The sequence below is a fragment of the Heterodontus francisci genome, unplaced genomic scaffold (genome assembly GCF_036365525.1).
Source record: "Heterodontus francisci isolate sHetFra1 unplaced genomic scaffold, sHetFra1.hap1 HAP1_SCAFFOLD_221, whole genome shotgun sequence".
In the NCBI taxonomy this organism is placed as follows: domain Eukaryota; kingdom Metazoa; phylum Chordata; class Chondrichthyes; order Heterodontiformes; family Heterodontidae; genus Heterodontus; species Heterodontus francisci.
In genome coordinates, this window is record NW_027141485.1 from 622,107 (window position 1) to 646,128 (window position 24,022).

The window sequence follows — 24,022 nt, forward strand, 5'->3', positions numbered from 1 at the left end:
AACACAACGGCTCTTTTAAGAGCCACCCACAATCTCTCTGAAAAAGCTGCATCCGACATCTCCATTAAATTATTTTAAAACAATGTACAACATAATAACGTTCCCACTGCTGTACCTGTGTCTCCTGTCCCATAAACTGTACACGGACACATAATCCGCTCATCCACCTTCGCTTTTTTGCTTAAAGCTGTTATTATGGCACAGCTCCTGAATGATTGCATTAACAGCTGTTTTTAGCTGCAACGGTCAGACCTTAGTCCCTTCACTCTATTCCTGAAATGTGAACTGATTCATCGTTTTATTAACAGCAACTCGCCGGAACAGGAACAGAGCAGATTAAGCAGATCCGGCTTCCTCTTTTCAGGGAAGGACACTGGGCTCTGATTGAAGACTAAACTGAGTGTTTTCCTTCAGTGAAATGCTGTGAACAGGGATTTATTCCCACCTGGAACAGTTTGTAAACGATTGTAGAATGAACCATAATTTAAACAACATTTTGAAACCGCGCTTGTGATTGGTGATGGAAAGAATTGAATAAAACAAAAAAAAGAGAAGGGATTTGAAATCTTTGACGAAGGATGACATTTATTTTAATCCGCTCTTTTCCGGTAATGAAATTGGCGGGCTTTGTGAAATTGACAAATTCTCTGCTTCTGGTAGTGTGGCGGTAAATCCCGCCCTCTTCTGTTTGTGTCCTGATTGGTGAAGAATATAGGCAAATGAGGTGAATTAAGTACCGACCAATGAGATGGGTTCTCAGTCTATAAGTACAGTAAATGCTGCAGAAAATAACCATTCTTTGTGAAAGTATTTGTGAGATTGTGAAAATGACTGGAAGCGGAAAGACCAGCGGGAAAGCTCGGGCCAAGGCCAAGTCTCGCTCCTCCAGGGCTGGACTGCAGTTCCCGGTGGGCCGGGTTCACAGGCTCCTGAGGAAGGGTAACTATGCTGAGCGTGTGGGTGCCGGAGCCCCGGTCTATTTGGCTGCTGTGCTCGAGTATCTGACCGCTGAAATCCTCGAGCTGGCCGGTAACGCGGCCCGGGACAACAAGAAGAGCCGCATCATCCCCAGACACCTGCAGCTGGCCGTCCGCAACGACGAGGAGCTCAACAAGCTGCTGGGAGGAGTGACCATCGCTCAGGGCGGGGTGCTGCCTAATATCCAGGCCGTGCTGCTGCCCAAGAAAACCAGCGCTCAGAGCTCCCAGAAGAAGTAAAGCGGCCAAAATATCATCGAATAAACCAAAGGCTCTTTTCAGAGCCACCCACAGTCTCTGTGAAAGGGCTGGTTACTGTCAGGAGGGAATCAGAGATGGAGTTATTGTAACAGTGGATTGACCTGTTTCGCATGCAGACAGTTTGAATTCTGTTTTTTTTCTCTCTCCGGCTTCTCAATGAGAATTTGCTCCCGGAACAGAGTAAATGCAGGAAGGAAGAGGCCATTCTCGGGCTGTGTGTTTCTCTCCTAACCTGATCTGTTTAGACAGCACTTCTCAGAGGACGGAATCTGAGAGTTGCTCACACACGGGAGCTGAGTCCATTGCAGCGCTTTAATATGTGCCTTCCCCCCGGCCCTCCCTATTCTCCGGACACAAAACTGTCTAATCCCCCGGCGGCTGGAGAGTCGGGGATTCTCTCCCCGCAGTGTCAGGGTTTGCAAACCTGGGCAACTGGCGGTTCGAGTCAGAGTGACCGAGCTGCCTCACCTGTCCTGTGTACCGATTTCCAAGGGATTCAACTATTAGCGAACTCATTGGGTAATGTTTGTAAATAACCCTCATGTGAACGGGGCTGGCTCCATTAATTCCTTCCAAATAAAACTGGGATCTATTTCTTTTCCCCAACTGTCAGCTAACGGATCCCAGGAGCAGGGTTGAGATTGTGCTGAACAGCAATGAGTGTCCGGTAATGCTGCTTTCTAAATTCCAGATCAGCTCTCAGTCATACAGGCCTTTACCAGAAACCATGCGGCCGCCCCTCCAATCTAATGGGTTTGATGATGAACAGAGATGGCAGCTCTTTCCTTTGCTGATTTGGTGGCTCTGAAAAGAGCCCTTGTTACACTTGTTACTGAAGCCGTGTTTTAGGCGCGTTCCCCGCGGATGCGGCGGGCCAGCTGGATGTCTTTGCGCATGATGGTGACTCGCTTGGCGTGGATGGCACACAGGTTGGTGTCCTCAAAGAGCCCCACCAGGTAAGACTCGCTGGCCTCCTGCAGGGCCATGACGGCCGAGCTCTGGAAGCGCAGGTCTGTCTTGAAGTCCTGAGCGATCTCTCTGACCAGGCGCTGGAAGGGCAGTTTGCGGATGAGGAGCTCAGTGGATTTCTGGTAACGGCGGATCTCCCTGAGAGCCACAGTGCCGGGTCTGTAGCGATGAGGCTTCTTTACTCCACCCGTGGCTGGAGCGCTCTTCCGGGCCGCTTTGGTAGCCAGCTGTTTGCGAGGAGCTTTCCCTCCGGTCGATTTACGCGCTGTCTGCTTTGTCCGGGCCATTTTCTCAACAGATTCTGCACAATCTGAGACACACAGACTGTTAATACTGAATCTTCTTCACATCCGCCTTTTTAAACTCTGTGAGGAACCGCCCTGAGCAGTAATTGGCTGGAACCCGACGCCCAGTCAGTTAGAACCAAACTCCGATAATGAACAGAAACACAGGAAGCTATTGCCTCCGATTGGCCGATTATTACTGATACATCAATTTTTAAAAAACCGCCAATATCAGTGCCGGAAACAACGGTTTTGACAAAGGAAAAATTTGCTTTAATTCATCTTCTGAACATGATCCGAACATTTCAATGATATTTGTCAGCAAAGATCTTTTACAGCAAAGATTTTAAACTCTTTCTCTTGTATTATTCTACACTTTGTCACAAGTTCCAGATACACTTTTCCAATCCGGTATCTATTCGGGTTTATTCTCCGTCCTTTTTGAAACAGTCTGGAAGCGGAGGCAGAAAGTCTCATTCACAACATTCTGCAAGCGGATACATTTCAGGTCAATCTTTGTCAAGATACCGCATCACTGATTCTCGATTGAACCTATTTGTGGGAGACAAAAGCGGAGAGAAGATTTTTACTGTCAGGTGTTGAAATGTGAGACTGAGGGTTCCTACAACAGCGGGGTTTCCAGATAATGTACTTATTAATTATTGAGGCCAAGCTTGAACAAGGGAAACAAGTGACTGAGAACTGATGTGTCAGCTTTTATGAACGGAATACAGGAAAGGGGCCGAATATGAATGCGCGTCCGAAATCAAAGCGCACTTGGGGTCAGTGGTCAGTAATTAATTTACGCGGCATTATTAAGTAGAGACACAAAGATCTCACAGACAGTGAAAGTGAATTACCCAAATATACCTGGGATAAAACAGAGATCACAAAGGCAATTAGAAAGTTCCAGACTTTTCATATATAAAAAACAAAACAAACCGATACATTAGAGATGAAGTTGGAGCTTTTTCAGAGAGATTGTGGGTGGCTCTTAAAAGAGCCGTTGTGTTTGGGATGTTTTTCAGTCCATTGTGCAGTTTTACTTGGAGCTGGTGTACTTGGTCACCGCCTTTGTCCCTTCCGACACGGCGTGCTTGGCCAGCTCCCCGGGCAGCAGCAGGCGCACGGCGGTCTGGATCTCCTGGGAGCTGATGGTGCTGCGCTTGTTGTAATGGGCCAGGCGGGAAGCCTCACCCGCGATGCGCCCGAAAATATCGTTCACAAACGAGTTCATGATGCTCATGGCCTTGGAGGAGATGCCGGTGTCGGGGTGAACCTGCTTCATCACTTTGTAGATGTAGATGGAGTAACTCTCCTTCCTCGACTTTCTCCGCCTCTTACCGCCCTTTGCTGACGGTTTACTCACAGTTTTCTTGGCGCCCTTCTTAGGAGCTGCTTTCTTCTTCTCCTCAACCATCTTCAGTTTCAATTTCAGACACAGAAATAAACCAAACCCCTTCCGAGTGCGGATTAAATAGACAATCCCACAGGTCTATGCTAATGAGGGATGGGGGAAAGTAAAGATTGTGATTGGGTGATTGGGAGTGATGTCAGAAAGGTTTTTTACTGTAATTCTCTAATTGGTGTTTTTCCCCATCCAATCAGAATAAATATTTGCAACCAGTCACAAACACCCTTCCTGCAATCAGGAAGGATATTTCATAAAGACTCTCTCCAAACCCAGTTTATATTGAAAGAGCCGCTGCCCGTGTAAACCTCCCTGGAAATGTCCTGGCTGTTGTTGGGAGGACACTTATGTGTCCTTGTGTCTCTGCTATTGCATGTGAGTGTGCACTTAATTCAATTATTTTACTCTCTTCTTTTGTGTTTGAGTGCATTCTGTCATTCGGTAGCTCTCAGTGTCTGGTGCTGTATGGATTAATTCTGTATCCTCAGACTCTGGTACTGTGTGTGAGTTTGACATCCATTCTGTCTCTGTCAGACTCTGGTACTGTGCTTGAGTGTGACATCTATTCTGTCTCTCAGTCTCTGGTAATGTGAGTGTGAGGAGATGAGGTGGAGTGTTGTGCCGAGGATGATAGAAAAGAGCATTGGTGTGATGACACAGCCTTGCTTGAGCCCAGTTTATATTAGCATTGGTTCAGTGGTAGGGCTGTTGGGAAGGATTACAGCTTGCATGTCCTCATGCAGTCATTGGAGGATGGTGACGAATTTCTCCAGGCAGCCAAATTTGAGGAGGACGTTCCATAATCCCTCCCGGTTAGTCGAGTCGAAGGCCTTTGTCAGGTCAGAGAAGGCCATTTATAAAGGTTGTTGCTGCTCCCTACATTTTCTTGAAGTTGTCTTGCTGTGAAGATTATGTCCACTGTGTCTGTTGATGGACAGAATCCACATTGTGATTCCAGTAGGAGGTCTTCAGCCATGGGGAGGAGGCAGTTGAGGTGGACTCTTAGGATGACCTTCCCTGTGGTGGACAGCAGGGATACCCCTCTGTAGTTACCACAGTCTGTCTTGTCACCTTTTTTTGAAGATGATCACAATTACGGCATCTCAGAGATCCCCTGTCATGCTCTCTTCCTTCCAGATGAGAGAAATGAGACCATGTATTTGTGTCAAGAGTGCTTCTCTGCCATATTTTAGAATTTCAGTGGGAATTCCATATACGCAAGCGGCCTTATGGATTTTTAGCTGTCAGTTTGCCTTTTCAGTCTCTGTCAGTCTGGAATTGTGCTGACAGCACGGTGGGTAACATGCATTGGAATGTAGTCAAGGACGGGGGCCCGTCATTTTACTTATATTTTTAGTTCTTTTTTCTTTTTTACATATTTTACAATTTTTTTCTTTTGTTCATTTCATTTCCTTGTAGTTTGTTCAGTTTGCTTACCCACTGATTTTTTTTCATGTTTGTACTTGCTGCTGTTCAATCGTCAGTTCGTTAACACCCTATCTGTACTAATGCTTCGTCTTTCAACACAAAATTAACATATTGTTTGTCTTTGCTCCATGACCTCTTGGTCAGCTATGTGGCCTTGTCCAATCTACTCCTTCTCCTTTGTTATCTCTTGCCCCACCCCCGGCTTACTTGCTTCTAACCTTTGACATTTCTAATATTTGCCAGTTCCGAAGAAGGGTCACTGACCTGAAACGTTAACTCTGCTTCTCTTTCCACAGATGCTGCAAGACCTGCTGGGAAACTGTTTAACATATGTTGCCTCCAGTCCAGATGCAAGGCTATTCCAACCTCTGTCATCGAGCTGCAGTATGCTGATGACACTGGCATATGCACACCCTCAGAGGCCAAGCTTCAAACCCTTATCGATGCATTCACAGAGGCATATGAAATAATTGGCCTTAAGCTAAACATCCAGAAGACAAAGGTCCTCTACCAACCTGCTCCCTGACACTGCCCCCCGACTATCAAGATCCACGGCGAACCACTGGACAATGTGGATCACTGCTCATACCTTGGGAACCTCCTGTCACCAAGGACAGATATCGACGATGACACTCAGCATCGCTCCAGTGTGTCAGCGCAGATTTCAGTCGTCTGAAGAAAAGAATGTTTGATGACAAAGACCTCAAATCAGACACCAAGCTCTTGGTTGACATGGCTGCAGTGTTACCTGCCCTCCTGTATGCGTCAGAAACATAGATACTGTACAGCAGACATCCCAAAGCCCTGGAGAGATATCACCAGTGGTGCCTCCGCAAGATCCTGCAAATTCAGTCTGATATTGTTCTGTGAGGGTGGGAATCACATGTATCTTTCAATTCCTGATGCTGTATGTGAGCATGGGATTCATTCTGTCCCTGTCGGTGGCACTGTATATAGCTGTGGGATTAATTCTGTACCTTTCAGTCTCTGGTATTTTGTACGAAAGTGGGATTAATTCTAGATCCGCCACACATTGGTTGAGTGTGTGTGTGTGTAAGAAGATAATAAGAGACAAAATAGGAGCAGGAGAATGCTATTTGGCCCATCAAGCCTGCTGCACCATTCAATAAGATCATAGCTGTTCTGATTGTGGCCTTAATTCCACTTTCCTGCCTGCGCCCATGACCATTGACTCCCTTGTAGGTCAAAAATCTATCTATCACAGCCTTGAATATATTCAATGACCCAGCCTCCACAATCCTCTGGAGAGCAGAATTCCAAAGATGAACAACCCTCTGAGAGAAGAAATTCCTCCTCATCTCCTTCTTGAGACCACTTATCTTGAAACTGTGGCCCCTAATTCTACATTCCCCCACAAGGAGAAACATCCTCTCAGCATCTACCTGTCCAACAACTGAGAATCTTATAGGTTTCAATAAGATCACCTCTCAATCTTCAAAACTCCAGTGAGTATAGGCCCAACCTGCTCAACCTTTTCACATAAGACGGCACAGCGGCATATAGGGCTGCACAGTGGCGCAGTGGTTAGCATCGCAGCCTCACAGCTCCAGCGACCCGGGTTCAATTCTGGGTACTGCCTGTGTGGAGTTTGCAAGTTCTCCCTGTGTCTGCGTGGGTTTCCTCCGGGTGCTCCGGTTTCCTCCCACATGCCAAAGACTTGCAGGTTGATAGGTAAATTGGCCGTTAAAAATTGCCCCTAGTATAGGTATGTGGTAGGGAAATATAGGGACAGGTGAGGATGTGGTAGGAATATGGAATTCGTGTAGGATGAGTATGGATGGGTGGTTGATGGTCGGCACAGACTCAGTGGGCCGAAGGGCCTGTTTCAGTGCTGTATCTCTAAACTAAACTAAAAATGCCACTCAGCATCACCTCCAGTGTGTCAGCACAGCCTTCAGTTGTCTGAGGAAAAGAATGTTTGATGACAAAGACCTCAAATCACACACAAACGCATGGTTGACATGGCTGCAGTGTTACCTGCCCTCCTGTATGTGTCGGAAACACCAACACTGTTCAGCAGACATCTCAAAGCCCTGGAGAGATATCACCAGCGGTGCTTCCGCAAGATCCTGCAAATTCAGTGGCAGGACAGGCGCTTCCAATATCAGTGTCCTCTCTCAGGCCAACAACCCCAGTGCTCATGGCTAGTCAGTTATGTTGGGTGGGCCACATTATCCGCATGCCTGACACCAGACTTCCAAATCAAGCTTTTTACTTTGAGGTCCGTCAGGGCAAGAGACTACCAGGAGGGCAGAGGAAACGTTACAAGAATTTCCTTAAAGACTCCCTGAAAAAAAAGTAACATCTCCACTGATTCGTGGGCATCTCTTACCTGAGACCACCCAAAATGGTGAAGAAGCAACCGTGAAGGTGCCAGCCAGTTTGAACAACGTCGGCATGCCCAGGTAGCAACCAAACGCAAACAGTGGAAGGAGTATTTGGAAATTCAAGTATCCTATTCATCCACCTCACCAAACACCATCTGCCCCACCTGTGGCCGAGTGTGTGGATCAAGAATTGGACTATTCAGTTACTTAAGGACCCACAACCCTGTAGTGGAAGAAAGTCATCCTTGTTCCCAAGGGACTGCCTAAGAAGAAGTTTGAGTGTGACATCCATTCTGCATCTGTCAGTCTCTGGTATTGAGTATGAGTGTGGGATTCATTCTATATTGTCAGTCGCTGGAATTATGTGCGAGTGTGGGATTCATTCTGTATCTGTCGGTCTCCAGTATTGTGTTTGAGTGTGGCTTTCAGGCTGTATCTTGTGTTTGAGCTTTGTATTCATCTGTATCTTTCAGCCTCTAACACATTAATTGAGTTTGTTAGTCATTCTGAACTGACCCTTGGTAATGTATGTGTGTTTGAGGTTGATATTTTACCTGTCAATCTGTTGCACTGTACATGAGTGTGAGATTCATTCTGTATAACTCTATCTCTGTTCCTGTTGTGGGTATGTGATTCATTCTGTATGCTCCATCGCTGGTATCACATATGTGTGTGTTATCAATTCCATTTCAGTCATCTCTGGTACTGTATGAGAGTGTTTAATTCATTCTGTAGTTGTCAGTCTCTGGCGCTGTCTGCAAGTTCTGGATCCATTTTGTAACTATCAGTCTCTCACGGAGTGTGAATGTGGAATTAATTTTGTATCGGTCCATCTCGAATTTCATGTGTAAATTTGGGATTAATTCTGAATTGTCATTGGTACTGTATCTGTCATTCTCTAGGACAGTTTATGAATTTGGGATTCATTCTGTACCTGTCACTCAATTTGTGAAAGTGTGAGATAGATTCTGTATCTGTCAGCCTCTATAGTGTGTGTGATTGTGGGATGAATTAATTAGCAGTCAGTGGTGCTCTATGTGAATGTGGAAATCATTCTGTAACTCAGTCTGATATTGTTCTGTGAGGGTGGGAATCACATGTATTTTTCAATCCCTGGTGTTGTGTGTGAGCATGGGATTCATTCTGTACCTGTCAGTGGTACTGCGTGCATATGTGGGATTAATTCTGTACCTTTCAGTCAATGCAATTGTGGATGAAAGTGGGATTCTTTCTAGGTCCACCACACACTGGTTGAATGTGTGTGTGTAAGAAGATACAAAATAGGAGCAGGAGAAGACCATTTGGCCCATCGAGCCTGCTCCGCCATTCAATAAGATCATAGCTGTTCTGATTGTGGCCTTAATTCCACTTTCCTGCCTGCGCCCAAAACCATTGACTCCCTTGTAGATCAAAAATCTGTCTGTCACAGCCTTGAATATATTCAATGACCCAGGTTCCACAGTCCTCTGGGGAACAGAATTCCAAAGATGAACAACCCTCTGAGAGAAGAAATTCCTCCTCATCTCCTTCTTGAATGGGAGACCACTTATCTTGAAACTGTGGTCCCTAATTCTACTTTTCCCCACAAGTAGAAATATCTTCTCAGCATCTCCCTGTCCAGCAACTGAGAATCTTGTAGGTTTCCATAAGATCAACTCTCAATGTTCTAAACTCCAGTGAGTATAGGCCCAACTTGCTCAACTTTTTCTCATTTGACAATCCAACATCCCAGGAATCAGCCTAGTGAACCTTCTCTGAACTGCTTCCAATGCAAGTATATCCCTCCTTAAGTAAGGGAACCAAAACTGTGTGGAGTTGGGGTGTCACTAATGCCCTGTAAAGTTATAGCAAAACTTCCTTACTTTTACACTCCATTCCCCTTGCTAAAAATACCAACATTCCATTTGCCTTCCTAATTACTTGCTATACCTTCATGCTAACTTTTTTGTAAATCATGTACCTGGACACCCAGATTCCTTGGTACAGCAGCATTCTGCAGTCTGTCACTGTGTAAATAATATTCTGTTTTTCTATTCTGCCTGCCGAAGTAGACAATCTCACATTTTCCCATATTATACTCCATCTGTCAAACTTTTGCCCACTGATTTAACCTATCTATATCTCTTTGCAGACACATTGTGTCCTCCTCACAACTTGCTTTCCTACCTATCTTTGTACCATCCATAAATTTGGCAACAGTACACTTGGTCCCTTCATGCAAGTTATTAATATAGACCATAAATAGTTGAGGCCCCAGCATTGATCCCTGTGACATTCCATTAGTTACAGTTTGCCAATCTGAAAATGCTCCATTTATCCCCACTCTGTTTTCTGTGAGTTAGCCAATCTTATATCCATGTGTGTGTAGAGTCTTCAGTTTGTATCTGTCAGTGCCTGGTACTCGATGTGAGTTTTGGACTCTTTCTCAATCTCTCAGTGCTACTATTTGTGTGTTAGGTTGCGTTAGATGACTCAGGCTGAGGTACTGTGAGTGAGTGCAGTGATCAACCTGTACCTTTCAGCATCTGGCACTGAGCATGTGTTTCAGAATCACTCTGTATCTGTCAGTATCTGGTACTCTGTGTGAGTGTGGGATTCATGATATAACCTTACGTCCCTGGGACTGTTTGCAAGTCTGGATTCATTCTACATAAAATGTCAGCACAGCAACAGGCCACAGATGTGGTCGGTTTTAAGCAGACAATATGTCTGAGGTTTTACCTGATATTAAATATCTGTCACTGTAAACACAATAGTGAAAGATAATGTATCCTTCAAGCTGATACAGGATTGGTGTGCAAGTGTAACTCAGGCTGTACTAATCAATTTGATCAGTGCATTTGATCTTGGACTTGCATGTAAAATGAACTCAATCTGGAATTGTACAGTATCTTCCAACTGACACTGTATGAGGTTTTAGGACTGGTATGTAATTTATAGCTCAGACTACACAAATCAAATTTATATTGTAACTTTTATTTTCATAATCCAGATGAGTTTTAATGTATATGTCTGGACACATTATGGCAATTATTACTGATAAACTCAGATCGTGTTGGGCTGGTATTTAACTTGAATCTCAGAGTATATTTTTATATTATTTAGAGATACAGCATTGAAACAGGCCCTTCGGCCCACCGAGTCTGTGCCAACCAACAGCCACCCATTGATACTAATCCTACATTAATCCCATATTCTCTACCACATACCCACCATTCTCCTACCACCTACCTACACTGGGGGCAATTTACAATGGTCAATTAATCTATCAACCTGCAAGTCTTTGGAGGTGGGAGGACACCGGAGCAGCCAGCGGAAACATACGCAGACACAGGGAGAACTTGCAAACTCTGCACAGGCAGTACCCAGAACTGAACCCAGGTCGCTGGAACTGTGAGGCTGCGGTGCTAACCACTGTGCCGCCCATAAACACACATAATGCCTCCATTATTGAGGTTAATTCTGTAACTTTGAAAAGGGAACCATGTGCCAGTTCTATGTGTGTTTAATTTGTAGCTGAGGTTGCACTATCGTGGGATTGGCACAGTGATAATTTGATAGTGGATGTGAATTTGGACTGGGATTTATGTATCTACCTGTCAGTGGTACTGAGTTGGGGTGACATGGAAACAACGTCTGTCTCTCCTGCTCCATTTGATTGATGGATTGAAAATGTGTCTCTGGATCTATTTCTGCTGTCTGAGACTGTGGAACTGATGACCTGTCTGTGTCTCTGCGCTCTGTGAGTGATAATGTACGGACTGTGTGTGAGAAGGAGCTGGTGACACTCTTCCATGTAACTTGGTGGAGGAAACATCACATTTATTCTGGTTCATTCAATTATTTGCCGTTTTGAACAAAAGTATGTTTATAACTCAAATACAGGGAAGGTAGAACATGCAGGATTTTAAAGAATTTAATCTCTCAAATAATAATGATGAACGCCCGCAAAGGAAGCCCAGCCATACAAATATTATAAAAGCAAAATACTGCGGATGCTGGAAATCTGAAACAAAAACAAGAAATGCTGGATTCACTCAGCAGGTCTGGCAGCATCTGTAGAAAGAGAAGCAGAGTTAACGTTTCGAACAGTTCCGAAGAAGGGTCACTGACCCGAAACGTTAACTCTGCTTCTCTTTCTACAGATGCTGCCAGACCTGCTGAGTGAATCCAGCATTTCTTGTTTTTGTGTCATACAAATATTATCATTGTTTGACTGCACTGCAGTAACAGGTTCTTCCCATTCTGTCTCCATCCCCTTGTCCACACACAGCCCGAGAATGGCCTCTCCCTTCCCCCAGTCACTCCATGTTCCGGGACCAGTTACTGCTCCATTACACCTCTTACAAACAGCCCCCGCCTCCCCCTGAACTTGCCCCGGACTCGATGCTGATCTCTGAGTCCATCTGCGGACACGCTCCCAAAGCGATGTCCTGCTGGAAGGAGGCTGCTGTTTGCTCTCTTCCCCCGGGACCGGGATCTCTCCATTGCCGGCTGTTTTAAACCATCTTCTTCCGCTCACAGGCAGTGCTGGGGGAGGGGAGCGCAGGGGCAGATTTCTGCAACAATTCAGCAAACAGAAACATGGCAAATTTCCGGCACAGAATGAGGCCATTCGGCCCATCGTGTCCGCGCCAGCGCAAAGAGAGCGATCCAGCCTGATCCCATAGTTTGTTGTTATTGGACAGTGAAGTGTGGAAACAGAAGCGGACAGTCAGGATGTGGGGAGTTACACAAAGAGAATCTATTATAGGCACCAGGTGAGAAGTGTGAAGGACACATTTTAAACAGTGGCTGTTTGGTTTCGCCTAAACGGTTAGACCATGGGAGCGGGAACTGGAAATCTGACCTGTGTAAAAGTCCCTGTTCCGTTGGTCAGTCCCATTCATGGCCCAGTGGATTGTTTCTGGATGTCATTTAATTGTTGTAAAATGGCCAAAGCCCCTGGTATGCAGTAGTTGGGGGCTGCAGGACTGCAGTGGAATCAGACACTGACTCTGTTTGCATTGCCGGGTTTCCTTTGTGATTGTTCACAATGATTATTCATTGAAAAATTGTTTTGGTCACTTTTGTATCTTCTACCACACCTCTTCCTGAATTATAATAAATACATTTCCTTTCTACAGGCAAATACTTGAAGGAAGCAGAATAAATGCAGTGATTCCTCGACACAAGGGGAAGTGCAGCCAGCTCCTCACACACAGTCAGTACAGTATCAACTCACAGAGAGCAGAGACATCAGTTCCACAATTACCGACAGCAGAAGTAGTCAGACCGGCACTGATCTCAAGTTCCAGAAACATTTATTCAATCCAACAGTCACTCAGAGCAGGAAAGACTGAAATTGTCTCCATTTCACCCCAACTGACCAGTAGATACATCAATCCCAGTCCAAAATCACACCCACTATCAGATTGCAAGGCCCTGTGTCACTCTCACAAGAGTGCAGCCTGAACTACAAATTCAATGTCAGATACAGCAGACAAACAGTACCTGATTGTAAAGTACAGAATTAATCTCAATAATGTACCCAGACCGCAGACTGAGCTCCATGTTACACACCACTCCACAAATCTCACAAATGGTCAGAGTGGAAGACACAGTATTAATTCCATTACTGCAAACTGAATGAACCTGACCATTACATACCAGGACATAAAACATATTGTAAGATGAAAGGACACAGACGTGAAATGTTAATTCTGTTTCTCTCTCCTCATACGCTGCCTGAACTGCTAAGTATTTCCAGCAATTTTGTTTTTTTTAATTTCAGATTTGCAGCATCTGCAGAATTTTGCTTTTATTTTAGAGTTAAAGAAACATTGCCTTGTGAGGTGAGAGTGACTGCCCTTGACATCAAGGCAGCTATTGACCATGTATGGCATCAAGGAGCCCAAGCAAAACTGGAGTAAATGGGAATCGGGCAAAACTCTCTGCTGGTTGGAGTCATACCTAGCACAAAGGAAGATGGGTGTGGTTGTTCAGGTCAATCATCTCAGTCTCAGGACATTACAGCTGGAATTCCTCAGGCTCATGTTCTAAGCCCAACCATCTTCAGCTGCTTCATCAATTACCTTCCCTCCATCACAAGGCTGAAAGTGGGGATGTTCACTGATGATTGTGCAATGTTCAGCACCATTCATGACTCCTCAGATACTGAAGCAGCCCGTGCCCAGATGCAGCAAGACCTGGACAACATCCAGGCTTAGGCTGATAAGTGGCAAGTAACATTCACGTCACATAACAAATGAAAAAAGTGAGGAAATAGTGAAGGGCTTTTATGGAATACACGGAGACATGTTTCCACTTGTGGTGGTGTCTGAAACAAGAGCCAAAAATATAAAATCATCATTCCGAAAGCCAATGAGGAATTCATGAAAATTGTATTTACGCAGTGAATGGATAGAATCTGGAATTTTCTGTCACATGGAGAGATTGAGGTGAATAGTGTTGATGCACTTAAGGGGAGGTGGAACAAGTGAGCAAGTGTATGGGGAGAAATGAATTGAGCGATATACATATCAGGCTTTATTTTTCTTTATTTGTGCAAATGATGCAGGATGGCTGGAAATATTGTGTAGAGCATAGAGCAGTTGGGACGATCCCAGTGCAGTGTTTTGTCTGGATGGATCTGCCCAGAATACTTGTGATGCAGGAGCTGGGAGCTTCAGTACTTCAGTGGAGGCAGATACTGACACGGGTTTTCAATTGTGTGTGTTCTTAATAATTATTAATTCAGAAAGTAAATTCACATCTTTGATATTTTGCACCTCACCTGTTCTTGAGTTATAAGATGTATTTTTTCTTCATACAGGCAAATACTTGAAGGAATCGTGATGAATGTGATGGTTGCTGCACTCGAGGCACAAGGAACAGTGCAGCCAGCTCCTCTCACACACAGTAGGTACATTATCACTCAGAGTACAGAGGGATAGACAGTTCATCAGTTCCCTCGTCTCAGACTGCAGAAGTAGTCAGGCCCACATTGATTCCAAGTTCCAGAAACACATTTTCAATCCAACAATCAAACAAAGCAGGAGAGAAATAAGTTGTTTCCATTTCGCCCCAATTCAGTCCCATTGACAGTCAGATACCTCAATCCCAGGTCAAAGTCACCCTCATTAACAGATTGAAATACAATGTGTCAATCTAAATATAATGCAGACTTAGCTATCAATTAAATATCAGATAGAATTGGTACACGTTACTGTTTGTTATTGATTCCATCAATATCGGCGACCACACTCTGGAAGTGGTTCAAGAGTTCACCTACCTAGGCTCAACTATCACTAGTAACCTATCTCTCGATGCAGAAATCAACAAGCGCATGGGAAAGGCATCTGCTGCTATATTCAGACTGGCCAAGAGGGTGTGGGAAAATGATGCACTGACACGGAACACAAAAGTCCAAGTTTATCAAGCCTGTGTCCTCAGTACCTTGCTCTACAGCAGCAAGGCTAGACAACGTACGTCAGCCAAGAGTGACATCTCAACTCATTCCATATTTGCTGCCACCGTAGAATCCTTGGCCTCAGGTGGCAGGACTGTATCTCCAATGCAGAAGTCCTCGTGACGGTCAGCATTCCCAGCATATACACCCTACTGAGCCAGCGGCGCTTGAGATGGCTTGGCCATGTGAGCCACATGGAAGATGACAGGATCCCCATCTCGCATTGTGCAGGGAACTGGTCACTGGTATCAGACCCACCGGCCATCCATGTCTCCGCTTTAAGGACGTGTGCAAACGCGACATGAAGTCCTGTGACATTGACCACAAGTCATGGAAGTCAGTTGCCAGAGATTGCCAGAGCTGGCGGGCAGCCATAAAAGTGGGGCTAAAGAGTGGCGAGTCGAAGAGATTTAGCAGATGGCAGGAAAAAAGACAGAAGCACAAGGAGAGAGCCAACTGTGTAACCACCCCGACAACCAATTTTATCTGCAGCGCCTGTGGAAGTGTTTGTCACTCTAGAATTGGCCTTTATAGCCACTCCAAGCGCTGCTTCACAAACCACTGACCGCCTCTAGGCACTTACCCATTGTCTCTCGAGACAACGAGGCCAAAGAAGAAGAAGACTGTTTGAATGGCACAGAATCTAACCTAATGATGTACCCTGAGATTTAAATTAAATACCATACCCAAAGCTCACACCCATTGATTATAAAGGATGTTGAAACATCCCCATGGTGTACCCTGAGATACAAGTCGCATACAAGTCCAACATTCATTACAGTGAAAGTTTCAAAGGTGCTGAAAGATATTGTAAGCTGAGACACAAATTAGATACGAGTTCAGAACTCACCCACACTGTGAAATGGAAAGATACGGAATCAATTCCATTAGTGTAGATTGGTCTAAACATTATAAACCATTCTAAAAACTCATACAATACCAAACTGAAATACAGTATCAATACTATTCATGTAGATTGATCTAAACACTGTATACCATTCTAAAAACACACAGTATCAATTCTATTAGTGCAGATTGATCTAAACATTATATATCATTCTAAAAACTCATACAGTATCAATTCCATGATTGCAGATTGATCGAAACATTACATACCATTCTAAAAACTGATACAATATCAAACTGAAATACAGTATCAATTCCATTACTGTAAATTTATCTAAACATTGCCAGTCCAAAAATCACATACAGTCTCAGACTGAGCAATGCTGATACGAAGTGTAAACTGTGATGTAAATTAGATGCCTGGATAGAACTCACCCAGACTGCAGAATTGAAAAATACAGTTGACTGTGATACACATTATTTACCAGCCAAAAACATCTCATACATGATCAGAGTGAAATAGATTATCAATTCCATTTGTGTAGACTGAACTCCACATTACAAACCAGTAAAAACTGTCATACAGAGGTATGGTGATTTTGTGGTTACATTAAAGGACGAGTAATCCAAAAGTCTCCACTAATGGTCCAGAGACATGAGTTCAAATTCCACTGCAGCAGCTGGATAATTTATAGAATCAAAGCAAGTTTATGGCACAGCAAGAGGCCACTTGGCCCATCGTGTCTGTGCCAGATGAAAAACTTTCCACCCATTCTAATCCCACATTTCAGCATTTGGTCGGTACCCCTGCAGATTACGGCATTTGAAGTGTATATCCAGACTCCTTTTGAATGAGTTGAGGGTTTCTGCCTCAACTACCCTTTCAGGCAGTGAGTTCCAGACACCCACCACCCTCTGGCTGAAAAAACTTTTCCTCATCTCCCCTGTAATCTTTCTGCCAATCACTTTAAATCTATTCCCCGAGTCACTGATTTCTTTGTTAAGGTAAACAGGCCCTTCACTTCAACTCTATCCGGACTGCACAAAATTTTGTACATTTCAGTCAGGTCTCCCCTCAGCCTTCTCTGTGCCAAGGAGAACAGCCCCAGCCTATCCAATCTTTCCTCACAGCTGAATTTTTCCAGTCCCAGCAACATCCTCGTAAATCTCCTCTGTACAGGCTCAGGGAGACACAATGGGAAGAAATCACTATTGAAAATCACTGACAATTTCACCACCCAAAGAAGAGGGAATTTTCCTGCTTTCATTCCAGTCTCTCACTCTTTGTTGGATCGTGAACAGTGGGGGAAAAATAGCCGCAAAATAACGATGTGGACAGTTAGACAAAGAGCATTTATTGCAGACACCAGGTGAGAAGTGTGAAAGGCACATTTTAAATAGTGGCTGCTTGTTTTCCGTTGAAATAGAAATGTGACTGTGTAAAGGTCACTGCTCTATCGGATAGTCCCAGTCATTGAGCAGTGCAGGGCTTGTGTTGTTTCTGAATGTCACAAACTTGTAAAACCACTGCAAACACCTGGTAAACAGAAGCTGAATACTGCAGTACTGCAGTGGACTCAGACACTGACACTGCTTGTGTTCCTGGTTTTCATTTTGTGATTGTTCATAATGATTATTATTGGGACGATTACATTGATCGCTTTTGTATCTTCTACCTCACCAGTTCTTTCATTCCTGCAGGAAAATACATGAAGGAACCTGAATGGTTGTGGTGATTCTTGGACACAAGGAAAAGTGCAGTGATCTCGTTCCAACACACAGTCGGTACAGGATCACTCCCAAAGCACAGAGATACTGCCAGCTCATCAGTTCCACTGGAACAAACAAAAGAAGTAGTCAGACAGACACTGATCCCAAAGTCAAGAGACACATTTTCAATCCAACAGTCAAACAACAGCAGGACAGACAGAAGTTGTTTCTATTTCACTCCAATTCAATACAGCTGACAGGTTGATACATCAATCACAGTCCAAAAACAAACTCACTATCAGATCTAAATAAACTCTGTCACCATGGCCACATTTTAAATATAAAACTTGAAATTGAACAGACAAAATTTACCTGATTGAAAGGTACTGAATGAATGCAAGGAGGCTTCAAGGGGATTTGGACAGGTTAAGTGAATGGGCTAGAACACGGCAGATGGAATATAATGTGAATAAGTGTGAAGTTCTCCACTTTGGTAGAATAAACAGAAAGAAAGAGTATTTCTTAAATGGTGAGAGGTTGGGAAGTGTTGATGTCCAAAGGGACCTGGGTGTCCTTGTTCATGAGACACTAAAAGCTAGTGTGCAGGTGCAGAAAGCAATTAAGAATGCAAATGGTATGTTGGCTTCATTGAAAGGGGATTTGAGTACATGGTTAAACATGTATTGCTTCAATTGTATAAAGTCTAGATGAGACCGCACCTGGAATATTCTGTACAATTTTGGTTTCCTTATCTAAGGAAGGATAGACTTGTCATGGAGAGAGTGCAACGGAGATTCACCAGACTAATCCCCTGGGATGGTAGGATTGTCTTATGATGAGAGACTGCAGAAACTGGGCCGAAATTCTCTGGAGTTTCGAAGAATGAAAGGTGATCTCATTAAAACTTACAAAATTCTTACAGGGTGTGACAGGGTAGATATGGATAGGATGTTTCCTTTGTCTGGTGAGTCTAGAACAAGGGGACACAGTCTCAGAATAAGGACAGGCCATTTGAGACTGAGATGAGCAGGAATTTCTTTACTCAGAGGGTGGAAACTCGGTGGAATTCTTTATCCCAGAGGGCTGTGGAGCCTCAATCTTTGAACTTATTCAAGACCGAAATCGATAGATTTCTAAATACAAACGGGATCAAGGGATATGGAGATAGCAGGAAAAAATGGCGTAGAGGTAGATGATCAGCCACGATCTGTTTGAATGGCGGAGCAGGCTCGATGGGCTGAATGGCCTAATGCCCCTATTTCCTATGATCCTCTGAATCCCAATAATGTACATCAGACGTTAGACCGAGCTATGCATTACATACCAGTTCAAAAATCCCACAGAGATTAAGACTGAAAGATACAGTATCAATTCCATTACTACAAAATGAAGGACTTGGAGCTTGCAGACCAGCCCATGTATAAGATTGAAAGTTATATTTTCATTCACAATCGTTTTCACAGAGCTAAATATTGAATACCAATCCACAACTTGCACAGGACTGCCAAATAAAACCTACAACTGTAAAATACAGTTAATCCATATTTTAAATTAAACGCAAGGCAAACAAATATTGATACATTAAGAGAGCGGGAAACAGTGAAAGCGAAGTGGAGCATAAAGAGCCCAGGAGAGAAAGGGAGCAAGAGTTCACTCGGAGAGCAGGGAACAGCGAGAGCAGACGTAAAAAAAGGCAAAGGAATACACAATTAACGGGAGAACACTGAACGGTGTCGAGGAAGTGAGAGACGTTGGAGTGAATGTCCACAGATCCCTGAAGTAGCAGTACAGGTCAATAAGGTGGTTCAGCAGGTATATGGAATCCTTTCCTTTATTAGCTGAGGTACAGAATATAAGGGTGACCTGGGTGTCCATGTCAATAAGTCACTGAAAGCTAACATGCAGGTGCAGCAAGCAATTAAGAAGACTATTGGTATGTTAGCCTTTATCACAAGAGGATTTGAGTACAGGAATAGTGAATTCTTGCTTCAATTGTAAAGAACCTTGGTTAGACCGCACTTGGAGTACTGTGTGCAGTTTTGGTCCCCTTACCTTAGGAAGGATATTATTGCCACAGAGGGAGTGCAACAAAGGTTCATCAGACTTGTTCCTGGGATGGTGGGACTGTCCTATGAAGAGAGATTGGGGAAACTGGGGCTGTATTCTCTAGAGTTTCAAAGAATGAGAGGTGATCCCATTGAAACCCACAAAATACTTAAAGGACAGTCAGGGTAGATGCAGCTGAGATGTTTCTCCTGGTTGGGGAGTCGAGAACCAGGGGACGCAATTTCAAAATAAGGGGAAAACCACTTAGAACAAAGAACAAAGAAAATTACAGCACAGGAACAGGCCCTTCGGCCCTCCAAGCCTGCGCCGATCCAGATCCTCTATCTAAACCTGTCACCTATTTTCTAAGGGTCTGTATCTCTTTGCTTCCTGCCCATTCATGTATCTGTCTAGATACATCTTAAAAGACGCTATCGTGCCCGCGTCTACCACCTCCGCTGGCAACGTGTTCCAGGCACCCACCACCCTCTGTGTAAAGAACTTTCCACGCATATCCCCCCTAAACTTTTCCCCTCTCACTTTGAACTCGTGACCCCTAGTAATTGAATCTCCCACTCTGGGAAAAAGCTTCTTGATATCCACCCTGTCTATACCTCTCATGATTTTGTACACCTCAATCAGGTCCCCCCTCAACCTCCGCCTTTCTAATGAAAATAATCCTAATCTACTTAACCTCTCTTCATAGCTAGCGCCCTCCATACCAGGCAACATCCTGGTGAACCTCCTCTGCACCCTCTCCAAAGCATCGACATCCTTTTGGTAATGTGGCGACCAGAACTGCACGCAGTATTCCAAATGTGGCCGAAACAAAGTCTTATACAACTGTAACATGACCTGCCAACTCTTGTACTCAATACCCCGACCGATGAAGGAAAGCATGACGTATGCCTTCTTGACCACTCTATTGACCTGCGTTGCCACCTTCAGGGAACAATGGACCTGAACACCCAAATCTCTCTGTACATCAATTTTCCCCAGGACTTTTCCATTTATTGTATAGTTCACTCTTGAATTGGATCCTCCAAAATGCACCACCTCGCATTTGCCCGGATTGAACTCCATCTGCCATTTCTCTGTCCAACTCTCCAACCTATCCATATTCTGCTGTATCCTCTGACAGTCCCCTTCACTATCTGCTACTCCACCAATCTTAGTGTCGTCTGCAAACTTGCTAATCAGACCACCTATACTTTCCTCCAAATCATTTATGTATATCACAAACAACAGTGGTCCCAGCACGGATCCCTGTGGAACACCACTGGTCACACGTCTCCATTTTGAGAAACTCCCTTCCACTGCTACTCACTGTCTCCTGTTGCCCAGCCAGTTCTTTATCCAGCTAGCTAGTACACCCTGGACCCCATGCGACTTCACTTTCTCCATCAACCTACCATGGGGAACCTTATCAAACGCCTTACTGAAGTCCATGTACATGACAGCTACAGCCCTTCCCTCATCAATCAATTTTGTCACTTCCTCAAAGAATTCTATTAAGTTGGTAAGACATGACCTTCCCTGCACAAAACCATGTTGCCTATCACTGATAAGCCCATTTTCTTCCAAATGGGAATAGATCCTATCCCTAAGTATCTTCTCCAGCAGCTTCCCTACCACTGACGTCAGGCTCACCGGTCTATAATTACCTGGATTATCCCTGCTCCCCTTCTTAAACAAGGGAACAACATTAACAATTCTCCAGTCCTCCGGGACCTCACCCATGTTTAAGGATGCTGCAAAGATATCTGTTAAGGCCCCAGCTATTTCCTCTCTCGCTTCCCTCAGTAAACTGGGATAGATCCCATCCGGACCTGGGGACTTGTCCACCTTAATGCCTTTTGGAATACCCAACACTTCCTCCCTCCTTATGCCGTCTTGACGTCGAGTAATCAAACATCTATCCCTAACCTCAACATCTGTCATGTCCCTCTCCTCGGTGAATACCGATGCAAAGTACTCGTTTAGAATCTCACCCATTTTCTCTGACTCCACGCATAATTTTTCTCCTTTGTCCTTGAGTGGGCCAATCCTTTCTCTAGTTACCCTCTTGCTCCTTAAATATGAATAAAAGGCTTTGGGATTTTCCTTAACCTTGTTTGCTAAAGATATTTCATGACCCCTTTTAGCCCTCTTAATTCCTCGTTTCAGATTGGTCCTACATTCCCAATATTCTTCCAAAGCTTCGTCTTTCTTCAGCTGCCTAGACCTTATTTATGCTTCCTTTTTCCTCTTAGCTAGTTTCACAATTTCACCTGTCATCCATGGTTCCCATATCTTGCCATTTCTATCCCTCATTTTCACAGGAACATGTCTCTCATGCACGCTAAATCAACCTCTCTTTAAAAGCCTCCCACATATCAAATGTGGATTTATCTTCAAACAGCTGCTCCCAATCTACATTCCCCAGCTCCTGCGAATTTTGGTATCGTTGGCCTTCCCCCAATTTAGCACTCTTCCTTTAGGACCACTCTCATCTTTGTCCATGAGTATTCTAAAACTTACGGAATTGTGATCACTATTCCCAAAGTAGTCCCCTACTGAAACTGCAACCACCTGGCCGGGCTCATTCCCCAACACCAGGTCCAGTATGGCCCCTTCCCGAGTTGGACTATTTACATACTGCTCTAGAAAACCTTCCTGGATGCTCCTTACAAATTCTGCTCCATCTAGACCTCTAACACTAAGTGAATCCCAGTCAATGTTGGGAAAATTAAAATCTCCTATCACCACCACCCTGTTGCTCCTACATCTTTCCATAATCTGTTCACATATTTGTACCTCTATCTCATGCTTGCTGTTGGGAGGCCTGCAGTACAGCCCCAACATTGTTACCGCACCCTTCCTATTTCTGAGTTCTGCCCATATTGCCTCACTGCTCGAGTCCTCCATAGTGCCCTCCTTCAGCACAGCTGTGATATCCTCTTTGACCAGTAATGCAACTCCTCCACCCCTTTTACCTCCCTCTCTATCCCGCCTGAAGCATCGATATCCTGGGATATTTAGTTGCCAATCGTGCCCTTCCCTCAACCAATTCTCAGTAATAGCAATAACATCATACTCCCAGGTCCTAATCTAAGCCCTAAGTTCATCTGCCTTACCTACTACACTTCTTGCATGAAAACAAATGCACCTCAGACCACCAGTCCCTCTGCGTTCATCATCTGCTTCATGCCTACTCTTCCCCTTAGTCACGCTGACTTTATTATCTAGTTCCTTACAGGCTTTAGTTACTACCTCCTTACTGTCCACTGACCTCCTCATTTGGTTCCCATCCCCCTGCCACATTAGTTTGAACCCTCCCCAACAGCGTTAGCAAAAGCACCCCCAAGGACACTTAGGACAGAGATGAGGAGAAATGTTGTTGCTCAGAGGGTTGTGAATCTTTGGAATTCTTTACCCCAGAGGGCTGTGGAAGCTCAGTCATTGAGTATGTTTAAAGCAGAGATTGACATATTTCTAAATACAAATGATATAAGGGAATATGAGGAAAGTGTGGGGAAAAGGGCATTGAAGTGGACGATCAGCCATGATCATATTGAATGGTGGGGCAGGCTCGATGGGCTGAATGGCCGACTCCTGCTCCTATGTTCCGATGTTCCTAACTCCACATGATCGGCGAGGCACAGCTTCAGGCCGACTTGTCGGGTGGTGTAAACAGATATCACTGCTTCTGATCTTCACCAGAACAGAGTGAGATGTAACATTGATCATCAAACAGACTGTGAGAGAATACAACAGAGTAAAACACATGGAGAGACACTGTGGAATAACAAATAGATTTGATTGGAATGTTGAATTTTGATTGGAATGGATAAAACAGCAGATGAAATTGGGATTCTCATCATTATATTGATCTGGGACAGAAAAACGAAACTGATGGAAAGAAGGGAAGAAGGAAGAAAAGAAAGGATGGAACTGTTCAGTGTTTTTGAGTTTTTTCACCCACCCATCAAAGCTGGATTAAAAAGAAGATGCAAATAACAAAGAATTTCACCAAAAAGAGAGATTAAATGCTGCCGAAACCTTGGATCGAAGGATGCCCCAATAGATCACCTGTTTAACTGTCTCCTCACTGGGGGATTTCAATCAGTGAGTAATATTATTCTCGACCTTTTTTTTGTTAAATGAACCCAGAACTGTCACTTGGAATTAATATCTGTGTTTCGACTCCTGAATAACAAAATTGTGAGTTTCTCGATATTTTCTGGACACATTTCCAGCTGAAAGAACTAAGAACTCTTTTCTAATTTACACAATACTATATACACACTCAT

The 24,022-nt window shown here is 44.2% G+C and overlaps 2 protein-coding genes across 2 annotated transcripts; one reads left to right on the forward strand and one right to left on the reverse strand.

The window, feature by feature from the left end:
• Positions 1–827: 827 nt before the first annotated feature.
• Positions 828–1,184, forward strand: LOC137363831 (histone H2A-like; the record flags this gene model as incomplete). The annotated part of the gene is made up of 1 exon (XM_068027389.1): positions 828–1,184. A coding segment is annotated over exon 1 (357 nt), but the record flags the coding sequence as incomplete, so codon positions are not given.
• An 899-nt stretch (positions 1,185–2,083) lies between these two features.
• Positions 2,084–2,494, reverse strand: LOC137363833 (histone H3-like). The gene has a single exon (XM_068027391.1). The coding sequence runs from the start codon at positions 2,492–2,494 to the stop codon at positions 2,084–2,086; it is 411 nt and encodes a 136-aa protein (XP_067883492.1).
• Between the last annotated feature and the right edge of the window lie 21,528 nt (positions 2,495–24,022).

What these genes read in the sequence shown, in the direction of transcription:
- LOC137363833 (XM_068027391.1), bottom strand. Translation starts at nt 2,494, where the DNA reads ATGGCCCGGACAAAGCAGACAGCGCGTAAATCGACCGGAGGGAAAGCT.